Raw genomic sequence first — 12,000 nt, 5'->3', positions numbered from 1 at the left:
GCTGCAAGGAAATCTGTCTGCTCCCTCACTACTTCCAGCTGCATATGGATCCAGGCTGATACTGTTCCTTGCTAGGGAATGCATCAGATGGTGAGTTGAAGCTGCTCTTGTTCTTAGCCAAAAGATCACAAGAAAAAGTATTAATTTAAATTTTCAGTCATCGTTTTCATTCCCTGCTTGTGCTAGAGAACATACCGGGTTTGGCATGGATACATTAATTAAGAAGAGAAGCAAAGCATTTGCCACCTTTATTTCTATTTGTAGAAATGGAGTTGAACGGCTAACTAATGTGCATTACCTAGAAAATATGTACCCTATTATGTTTACCTAAAATAGAACAACTGAAATATGCACTTCCTATTAGCGCTTCTTAACTATGGAATAAAATATTAACACAGTGATAAGGAATACAGGCACATTACAGGCACAATACATTCTGAACATGCTGCTCTCACCTAAAGAATCCAACACTTAAATATGCCATTATTATGTTATTAGTCTGCTTCTGTGTTTGCTGTTCTGAAAGAAATGAAGTGAGCATGACTTAAATAATTAAAAAAAAAAAAATAGAAAACCAATATAATTATTGAAGCAATACAAAAAAAAGAAAATCATAATGGCTTCCAAACTGGAGTGCATCTGACAGTCCCCATTTCTTAGCTCTCTGACTTTTGTAGAATTTTGTGCAACAGTCTGGTATTTTGAGAAACATTATCTCTTGTCTCTCCCTTTTACAGTCTGCTAAATAGGCTGTATATCTTCTAACCTTGCAGATGACAAAATGCACTTCTTCACCATAGTCTACACAGTGCTAGATCATTTCAGCCTTTTTGAGTAAATGACACGCAACTCTATAACTGCATGATTAGGCCCATAGATTACCACAGTGCAACTATAAATCTTCACCATAGCTACCACTCACTTGGCAGAAATAGTGAAGTTTCATCATTTGTTCTCATGTAGAAAACATGCTGTGAAATGCAACCTCAAAGGTCACTGGGATGGCATTTCCTTTTGTGGCCCTTAATAAACTTGCAGCTAATGCAGCAATTACCAAGCCCAATTACCTCTATGTTGGCTTCAGAGAATTTCTTTTCCAAAGTCTGGATAGTCAGATTCTACTCCCTTCAGTTAATAAGTGAGGTAGATTCAGCTATTTGTACAATTTTTAGACATTTCTGAAACAGGCTATTTGTGCAATAAGGGCCCATCTGAATGAGGAAGTTGTGCCAACAGAACTTAAATGGGGTATTTAAGTGGTACTAAAAAGATGCGTGGAAAAAAAGGTGCATGGGCACTCTTATTTCAGTGCTCGAGTGATTTAAAATAACTTGTTCTTATTCCACCTCACCTAAATCCAAATAAACTGAAATGGAAAACATTGTCTAGGTTTTTATGTACATATATTTCCCAGTAGTTTTGCATATATATACATACATAAAAATACAAGTTACTATATCTGATGCAGTTCCTTAGCTTGTGAGCTGTAGTCGCATACTCAGTATTTACTTAGACACAGAGCTTGGAGACGTTGTATAAACTAGTAAATTTCCTTTGTTAGCTAACAAAAGGGTTTGGCAAACTACATAGCTTTCATTATAACTGCTTTTATATTATAGCTGCTAAGTGCTAACTTGTGAGTTGCAGCCTTTAGAAAAGCTAGAAAAGGAACTGGTATAACCTACTAATTTGGCAACAGTCCAGCACTGATACATGCTCTTCAGATCACAACATGTTTGACTGAAATGAAGCCAATGGAATAATTCTTTACAAAGGAGAAGAGCTGAACTTTTATATGTTGGAAGTAGCTGTATCATTATTACGAGTTCTAGCTCTTTGTTCAGTTACAAAGGAAGATAGCTACATCTTGGTACCAAGTATATGGACGTTATTATCCCTGTTCCGTGCTCTCCATTTTGCTTTCCTTGGAGGGAATAATTGCTAGGGCTGCTTTCAAGTTTGAGCTGTAGGTAACTGACATGCACCTGCCAGGAGTTCAGCAGAGTAGAATGGCATTTAACAGTGGTCCTTGATTGCCCTGCCCCTCAAAAGTTTTGCTTCCATAGCAGTAGGATTTTGTCTGGTTTATTTTATCTTTGACAGGTCGTTTTCCTGTTTAATTTATTTTTAATTCATTGGCATTTAAAATGATGCCTGCTGATTTTGGATGTATTTCAGCTCTCACCAAAATTACTCTGAAGTAGCCAAAAGGAAATCACTGATTTGCGGATAGCACAAAATTCCATCTTGTTTCTGTTTGTAACACTCATGCACAGTTAGAATCAACAATAACTGTGACCTTGGATCTTACTTAGCATTGTCTTTAGGTTTTCACTTGTTGGAAGAGACATATAGGTGTCTCTTTTTTGTACAAGGGAACTTGCATTGCCTATGTCCAAAATATCCTAAATGTAGTAACCCTTCAGGCATCCTACAAACATATTTGCTTGGGAAGAGTGCTGGAAAGTAGTGAATATAAGCTAGCCAGTGCAATAGGACAAGAGATGATGATGTTGAAGATGTCTGCCTGTATTAGTAGTTGAAAGGTTTTCTCACTGCTGTCAGATAGGATATCTGAAGCTTTAGATCAGCATCTTCTTTCTAATTTAAAATTATGTAAGTAAAATCACATAAACATAAAGAGAAGCTTAAAAGAGGCTAATAAAATTATTAGATTAATAAAATGTATAAACCTGAGAGGAAATTGTTATTCAAAGTCAACTGACCGTGCATAAGAAGAGCTGCCAGCTTCAAGAAGGGAGTTAATAGATTATATGTGAGAGGAAACTTCTTGATGAGTGAAAACTGCTTTGGTGGATTAAGCTCTGTCAATAAAAATGTTCCAAGAAGAGATAAGACTGGGATGATCTATAATAGGTTTGGAATAATAGTCTTCCTCACCTACTATTCAGACCTAATTCTAATGATTGTCTGATATGTCCCACAATCTTGCAATTAATCTGTCATTGTCACAAGTATTAGGAATATGATACACTCCTAAAATAAGCAAACAACTAAAATAACTTCTAAGACAAACTAATCTTCTCACAGCAGGTAATTTCAGGAAGATAATTTATGCACACAGGATATTTTCCTACTGGTGATAAGTATTGCTACCACACATTATCTAGACATATTAATAAAACCAATAAAATAAAATAGCTTTTTAAAAAAAATAGTTGTGGTTCACCTCTGGATTTCCATCCATTTCAACATCAGTACAAAAGGATACACATAAGCTTAGCCAAGTTTTCCAAGTTTTCACGTTCCTAATTCACAACACAGAAAACTATTCAACTATTGTGTTTCATACATTAAAACTCCCATCAGTCTTGCCAAAAGAAGTGGAAATGGAAATAGCCATTTTTTGTGCATGGTATTTAAGAGAGTTGTACATTGGTGCCCTCTACACACACTGTAGAGAACTGCATTACGTTGGTTTGTCTGGTTTACAATAAACTTGAAAATGGTATGTGATAGGTATTTAAATAATTAAACAGTATTTCAGGAGCTTAATGAAATGAATGAACCATTGCGATGAGAAAGAGTTATAGTTCATTAGAGTTTAAAGCAGCAGAAAATGCTGTTTTCCCTGAGTAGAAGTGTAATTGATTCAGTATTATCACCAACAATTTATGACTTTTGCCACAAAATGCCCTATTTTCCCTAAAAAAAAAAAAGTGTCCTTCTTTCTAATAATACCTCATTCCTGTTAATTAAATTTTAAAATCAACAAAATCAGGAAATATAGCTTTTTAAAAAAACAATAGGTACACCGTATTTTTTAAGCCTTGGGCCCACACAGGGAGCAGAAGCACAGCGCAGAGGTCCTGTCTTAGCAAACCCTTCAGAGGAGAAACTGCCATTTACCATCTGGCTGTAGGACACCAGTGACATAAAGAGGATGGGAGAGGGTGAGACTGTAACTGTCTGGGAGAGCAGAAGATTAGAAAATAGAAATAAAAAGTAACTTACAGTTGAACCGATGTATGCGGACTTGACTTCAGACCACCTTGCAGTCAGCAGTGGCTGTGACTTACTGGTGAAAACTCAGGTGATGGGGAACTACAAATAACAAACACCATGTGTCAGATTATAAAACAAACAAAAAAAGCATGTTTTTAAAAAGATCCAGTGGCTGATGGGAGATGAATCAAATGACCAGTCAAGCCATGTTAAAAAAAGACCTCCGATTATCCATTCTACCAGCAAGTCCCCTCCACACTCCATACGCTTCACACTGTAGAACAGACCCAAATACGTTGTCTAGCTGTCTCATGTTCTTGTGTGACAGCAGATTACACTACACATAACAGTAAGATGCACTCACTACTGTATTCTGACATGCTTTAAAGTGATGTTTGTTGTTGGAAAACGATGCAGAGGCATAAGTGCTATATGAGGAGCCTAAATGGAGCCCCACTGTTTCTTTGTGTGCTCTCCCAGCTAACAGTGTTGCTGATAGACAGCACTACTAAGCAGTCATTAGCACCATGTCTGAAAGCTTGGCTTCTGCTGATAATAACAGGCTATTCAATATTTTGAGGCTCTGTAAGAAAGAGGGCACTTAAATGAGAATAATGAGGTCATTCTATGACGTGCCTGAGGATATGAAACCATGGGTAACTTTTTAGCCTGTTTGATATCTGAACACACTACATTCAACCATGACAGATTATTTCTAGCCTTCAAAAAACAAAGCTTCTTCCATTAAATCACACCATACAACATCAGCACCAAGTGGTAATCAAAATAGTGGTGTCACTGTAAAACACAGCCTTCAAAACAATTCTGTGTAGGCCCAATCAAAAAGAAAACATATATACGGGCAAATATGTGAAGTAGAGCAAAGGACTGAGATAGTGTCAGAAAGACAGGAAATTTTAACAGTTAGCAAGTTTAAAATAATTTTTCTGATAAAAAGATTGCTTCCAATTCTGCATAATGTTTTCTTTCACCAAATGAGATGCATGAACTATTTTGGCTTTGAAAAGATGAACAAACTGAAATTTTAATTTTAGACCTGCTTCTTGCTTAGAGCAGTTGCTGTTTCTCTTAAAACTGGCTCACTCGCCTTTACAAATGGGCCCAACATTTTACAGAACATTTTGCACCACAGGCTATTCCAAGATTCTCCATGCAGTTGAGCAGTCTGGGTTTTGACTGGTGCTATCCTCTGTAGCCACTTTGCATCACGGTTTCTTAGCTAGCATGTTGTTCTGCTTCCTACCTGTATTAGCCTGTAAATGCATGCTACAACCTACATAGGTCTGTGGATTAAGACAGTGTAGTTGGTTGATCAGCTTAGCAGTTTAACGCTCTCCAAGTTTACAATAGCAGTAGGGAAAATCTCCCATTGTTCTAGTTGTTCTCCTAGGTTGCTTCTTACGTTCCCTGGAAGTTTCAAGGCCAGGCTGGATCAGGCTTTGAGCAACCTGGTCTAGTGGAAGGTGTCCCTGCCCATGGCAGGGAGGCTGGAACTAGGTGATCTTCAAGGTCCCTTCCAACTCAAACCATTCTTTTCCTTTTGTTGGGAAAGCTCAGTGACCTTTGCTAGACAAGATGTTTGTGTGTGTGTAGATTAGCTTAATTTTTATTGTATTTTTTGTATTGTTTTTAGTGGTGTCAAATGTGTGTAGTTAAGGGAGATATGCACAATACAACTTACTTCTTTGTCTTTAGCTTCTGCATGTTTGTTTAATGTTAGAGCTGAAATGCACAAGCACAGCTACTGTAAGCTCCCTCCTGCCCTGGGCACCCACAGCAGGTGCAGCTGGGTGAGTCGTATCAGGGAGTGTGAGAGGTGCTCGGGATGTGGCCTGTGCTGAGGAGGACCTTCCCTTAACTGGCTCCTGCAGCATCACCTTCACACACCTTCAGCCTGGAAAGAGGGGAAGGCCACAGTGTCCTTCCTTGGGAACCACTGAAAACTCACACATAAAGGCCTAAAGGGAAGGAGAGTGGTTTTTGGGAGCGAGGGCAGGTTAAAACCTTGCTCTCAGAGTGCTCCACTTACTGGCCAGCAGTTTCTCTTTGTACCCATACATAAGTTACCCCAGAGGGAAACAGACTAACAAGTTTGCTTCTGTTCCAGTTTTTCTCTTTTTAATTTCCATTTTCTTGCTCTTACTGTTTTGTTTTGGTTTGTTTGTTTTTTTCACAAGGGATTAACTCAGTGGTTCCATTTAGGCAAGAAGCAAAGGTTTAATTCAAATTAAGGGACTTTACAGGCTGAGTATGTTAAACTTCTTCACTTCATCTAGCCCTCAAGCTTATTAAAGTTGTTGGGTTTTTATTAAAAAGATTAATGAGTGATTGCCCTTTTTTAGTGGATACTTTTAAAATTAAGCCTCTCTCTCCAATATTATAATGGAAATAATATGCACATGCCCTACCTGAAAGGCAATTACAAATACAAAGAATAGCACATAGTGTTTGTTTTATAATCCTAATGTTTCATTAGATGTTTGCTGGTTATGAATTATCTATCAGCTCAAACATAACTGTTAATTCCGATTACCACTATTCTTGAATCACTAACAATCCAGCCTGAATTTGAACAAAAACACTGTCTTGGAAAAACAGGAAAGTAGGAAAAGGGATTGCTTCGTGGTATCTTTTTGGTACATAAAATAAAGCCTTTTAAAACAGACTATAGATTTTAAATACAGTGGTAATTTATCAGTAGAAAGGATAGAAAAGAAAAAAAAGGGTTTCTCAGTGTCCTGTCAAACAAGAGTATACGTGCAATGGCTGGGACGGCATAACCCTTTGCACCAGCCTAGCTCAGCCCCTCTTGACTTCCAAGGTGGGCAGAAACAGGCTCTGAGAACCGTACCTGGAGTATTTTAATGCATCTTTATCATAGTCATGATTTATACTTTTGGCCATCTTATTTTCAGAGTTGGAAAAGTGGTTCTGATGTTTATTAATTGCATAAGCCATGATATTTAAATATAACATAGTCATTAAAGACTGTAAAATCTGTGAAGTGCTATTAAAAGCTAACAGATAATACAGACACTGTAATTGCAGGAGGCAAGTCTGGCTTTCCAACATCAAGAGGTGGCTGAAGCTTTGCTTGTACTGTAGACAAATTTCTTCATTATGCACAGGATTAATCTTCTAGTGTATTTGGGTGGGAGTAAAAGTTGACTCACTGGGAGAGATTTCCTGCTACTTTAACTCTATGCCTTTACCTAGCGAACCTTTAGATTTCTGCAGCATGTTCTGTTATATTTATTGTGTGTTTTTAGAGTTTAAGCTGTCAAAATTAGATAATATAGGAACTTTAGGTCTTAATATTTTTGGTCTCAACCATAGGTCAACATTTTTTCTAATACTTGAATTTACAGAGAGAATGAAGAAAAAAAAATACTGAAAGATTCCAATGCTAAAACTGAAATAAGAAGACAGATTGTATTGTTTTTGATCTCTCAACTTTTGGGTCAAATGCAGGATTTTTAAAACAATTTAAGTTTGTAATAATAAGAATAATGAGAAAGTGCTCCCATTATCAGAACTTAATCAGCGCAATCTGAAAACTACATTTAAACTCTATCATTGAAAGTTTTTATTTGGCAGAACAAAGCGATTGTTTGTCTCAAGTACAAAAATGCTATTGAGAAGAAAATCAAGCTGGTTTGGAATCTGCAAACCTAGGAATTCTTTTCTTCTGGATTCCATTATATCTGAATCATCTTGCTTTTTAAATGGCTCCATTAATTTGGATTACAACGTTTCTGAAGTTACATAATGGGCAAGACTTCTCAAGAAAAAAATCTCAAAGCCAAGTTGCTACCCTGTTATGACACTGCTGTCCATAAGAGGTAATTATGAAAAGGAAGATGATCTGCCAATCATAAGGGTTTTTTTTAAGCTATGACTTTTCCCATTGATTTTAATATAACATATTTGCCTTTCTAAAAGAATTTTTGTTTTTTCTTAAGTAATTAAGTGTTTGATAATAATTGAAGTGGTTTTTTTCTCTCCTTTCTAGTGTTCATAATGGCTTCTGGGCTTTTGGTTTACCCTTTTGGTTTCAACTCTGCTACTGTGAAGAGGTTCTGTGAGAATTCAGACATCTACTATGCAGGAGACTGCCAGATTGGATGGGGGTATATGCTGGCAATTGTTGGGGTCATGTTGTCTGTCTTTTTACCATTCTTTGCAAAATATGCACCAAAAGAGCACATATCTCCAACTCCAATACCTACAATTTTATAGTATTTTATTACTGTTTAAGAACAGAACATTCCTGTCTACAGGCAATGGGCAGAAATTATAGCACTTCCATTTAGCTGTATGGCTGAAGAGAAAAAAGGAGATGGGGAAGAGAAGGTCAGATTCACTAAGACCAAAAGTGCATTGATAGTCTTCCGTAAGTACGAGCAGCAAAAACACTCTGGAATTGAAATAAGATTAATCAGCAGCCTTTATACTGCTCTAAACATATAGTGGCATAATGCCTTAGACAAAAAAAAAAAAATAATCTGGTTATCCTCAAAACATCTGTCTACCTCCCAGTTTCTTTTGTGTCTCAAAATCGTAAGTCTTTTAAAAGCTTCAATTCACTTTTTATATATTATTAAATGTCAAAACTTTTATGAACCCAATAATTTTAAAATCAATGATATTTTGTTACAATTATTTTGATTAGTGAGAAAAGCACCTACTAGTAGCCACAGCCTAAAATTAAACTTGATATCTAAAAAGAGTTGTATACAAAAAAATAATTGCTTTTTAATCTCTATATATTAGTAGTGCCTGCATATCATAAGTTGTTGGCACACTTTTTAATGCCAATCTAATAGTCAAGATTTAGAGTCATCTTCATGAAGACTTGCATAAAGTTTAGATTACTTTTTTTAGAAAGAGATATCTAACTACTTCCAAAAGCTTCATGATGATTTAATGGTTTAACAACAGGGGAAAAATGTTAAGAATTTGTTTTCAGTATTTCTTAAATTATAATTTTAGGTGGGCTTTTACAAAATTATTTGAACTATTAAACTTGTAGATTTTAGTGTTTGTTGTTTGTTTCTTAAGGCTGAAAAGAGAAAACTCTGTTTACAAAAACATATGTGCCCGATGACCCTTATATGTAGTGATAATACAAGCTAGAATGAACTAGATTCTAATATTTCCATTACTATTAAAAGCCCATTATTGTAAAAAAAAATAGTGAAATGCTACTGAACACTACTAATAAGAATTTGATGCTGTGTCAGAACTAGCAAATTGCCATATTTCATGAGTTTGTATGTGAATTTTGTGAAGTTTGATTTCCACAATAGCACTGAATTCATTACTATCAGCATTGAAATAAGTGCACTTGATTGCCTTAAGCAAAAGAAACATTGGGTTCTAATCTCACCCCACTGTTATGTTTTTCATTTAAAATAAAAATTGATTTCTACTTCTATTCTCATCTTTTATTTTCTATTATTTATTAAAAAAGAAAGTATCACATAGATTATATTTAATTCAAAGCTATACTTTTTAGTTTTGTATTTTGGCAAAAACCAAGTGATCAAATTTATTATTCTTCACTTAGCTGAGTCCAACTGATTCCTGAATTATTATTTTAATTGAAAGCGTACATGAAGGGACAGACAGAGACACATTGAGGAAGTATAAGAAAATGCAAACAGAACAATTGCTGTGTTATTTTAATACCTGAAAAAGACTTCTGTAGTCTTGTTTACATTACTCACCCTTCTAAACTTCAGTGGAACATTGCATTGTTTTCCAAAGTAATTGTCTGTTGCTGCATTTTCATGCACTCTAAAGCAAATTCTGCACGTAAACTAGCAAGTTCCATTACTAATCTTTGAAAAATACAATTTCAGTGTAGAATTAAATGCACTGAGAAAGAGAGAGAGCACATGCTATGCATTTTTGCTTACAGTGACTAAGGAATTAAATCTTCCAAATATTTAAGAAATTAGGTTGAAGGAATGCCTCTAAAGTAAGAAGAATAAATTTCAGTCACTTCTGTATAGTAATGTACTTTTCAGTAATGTCTTAGGCTTTTTTTTTTTAATGAATAGCTGAAATTGATGATTTTCATCTAAGAGTCAGAAAAGTGAGGAATAACAAACAACATGTAAAAAGAAAATAATCACCACGAAGTAGAAAGACAGAGATGCAGGCTTTTCTTTCCTAACCAACCTGTGCCTTTACACTAGAACCATTATACAAGACAGGATCAATATGGTTAAAAAAACACAAAACAACCAACAACTGAAAAATGTTGAGTAATGTGTATAAACTGTATTACGTAGGGTTTCTTCTGTTTTGTGTAATGTTTACGACTGTTCACTTAATGTTTCGCTAGAAAAAGTGATTTGTTAGTGTAAAGTAGAAAACTTTCTTTTTTGCAAAGATCTAAACACTTACTGACAGTAAAATTATTTTAGATTTTTATTAACAGCCATAACATACCTAGTAGACACAAATAACCTATTTCTGTCATTACTTATTAATGTAACTTTCACATGTGCAGAACTGGAACCATCACTCAGTCCACTGAAATCAGTAGGCCTACAACATTTGTGTGATGTTGATGACATGCACAGATGTTGGTCTGGTCCCATAGTTCAAGCTTCCTTTGTAGTTTTAAATTACTGTTACAGTGGAGCCCCACAATTTACAGCACTGCTGTAGCAAATCCTTTACTTCTTAAAACTCAACCTCTTCTGTTGTGAACATCGACAAGCTCCACACCCTGTAATATTCTGCACCTTTTATGAGTTAAGCTAATGCTTCCATTTGGAACTTTCTTTAATATTTTATAATACATAAAGGAAATCAAATATATGTATATGACCTCTACAACTGGATAGATGAAACTCTCCTTGAAACATCCACGCTCAGAACCAGCTTAGCACAGAAGGTAGAGATGATAATGCAAGTGATTCTTACACCAGTAAAGCACATACTTTAGATCTTCAACTGGAACATTAAGGGGCATGTTGCTAACAATACATGTGCTAACACTGACAGATCACTTTTTAAAATAAAGACTGTCTGCGCGTTGAACTGTGTAGAAGCGTTTTCCTGTTATAAGTCGAATGATTTACTGGACCAGGTTCAAGTTTTATCCTAAATATATAATTTTTTAAGTGTAACTAAAAGCTGTATTTTCCATTAATGTGTTTCTGCATTGACTAGCTGGCTCCTTTTTAGAATATTAACCGTTTTCTGTATTTGACTTGTTGGATACAATATTTCAATTATTTTAAATGTGAAATTTCCAATTGCCAACACTGTATAATAAAATTAAAAAAAAAAATTGCACCGTTCAATATTTTCTTGACAACTCTTTTGTTTTACAATTCCCAACAGAGCTGGTACAAAGCTTTTGATGTAGGGGAACTAGCTAAGAGGAAAAGGAAATAGAGACAGCAGGAATAATCTAGGAAAGTTACTGTTTGAAGGCAAAAACACATAAACATGTAAATTGTCCATCCCTCATGAAAGATGTTTCTATGGCAAAGGCAAGGAAGTTCTGTGTTCAAATAACTATTTCTCTCCAACTTCCTCTGTGTCCTTGAGCAATCCTCCTACAGCTTCAGGGTCTGTTGCTATTTTATACAGGTGTTATACTGATTATTTATTTTTTAAAAAACACGGATCAGATAACATATCAATAGGAACCATATGAATACCTAATACATACAGCTGCATCCTGTGAAATCTTTCTGTAGTATCTATTATAATCATTTCTAGAAAAGCTTTTACACATGTTCTTGTAATGCAGCAAAGGGAACCTGTTAACTGGAACTGAAGTGGAATAAAGACTACCCTCTTACTTTCTATCAAAGAGCAGTTTTAATGCAATATGCAGAGCCAAAGAGAACTTTGTTGATATTTGTTAGTTCCTAAACTTTGTCCAAATACTCCTCAAAAGTATATAGTCAACGTTTTGAAATAGATATTGAAGGAATTTCTAAAAATTGAAGATAATGAAAAGCAATGGCAACCTGAACTAGTATA

At 35.4% G+C, this 12,000-nt stretch overlaps 2 protein-coding genes across 2 annotated transcripts in view; both read left to right on the top strand.

The window, feature by feature from the left end:
- The window catches only part of TMEM211 (transmembrane protein 211), a 64,847-nt gene extending 53,548 nt beyond the window's left edge, over nt 1-11,299 (top strand). The window contains exon 3 of the mRNA XM_040617650.1: nt 8,000-11,299. Coding sequence (XP_040473584.1) covers nt 8,000-8,226 — 227 coding nt within the window. The 3' untranslated portion in view covers nt 8,227-11,299. The remainder of the gene's footprint in view (nt 1-7,999) is intronic.
- Nucleotides 1-12,000, top strand: part of ASPA (aspartoacylase) — a 56,783-nt gene that overhangs the window by 27,163 nt on the left and 17,620 nt on the right. The gene's annotated exons all lie outside the window — the stretch shown is intronic.

This window comes from Falco naumanni, chromosome 1, assembly GCF_017639655.2.
Source record: "Falco naumanni isolate bFalNau1 chromosome 1, bFalNau1.pat, whole genome shotgun sequence".
Taxonomy (NCBI): Eukaryota; Metazoa; Chordata; class Aves; order Falconiformes; family Falconidae; genus Falco; species Falco naumanni.
The sequence above is the reverse complement of the archived record's forward strand: the minus strand, read 5'-3'. Positions and strand labels throughout refer to the sequence as shown.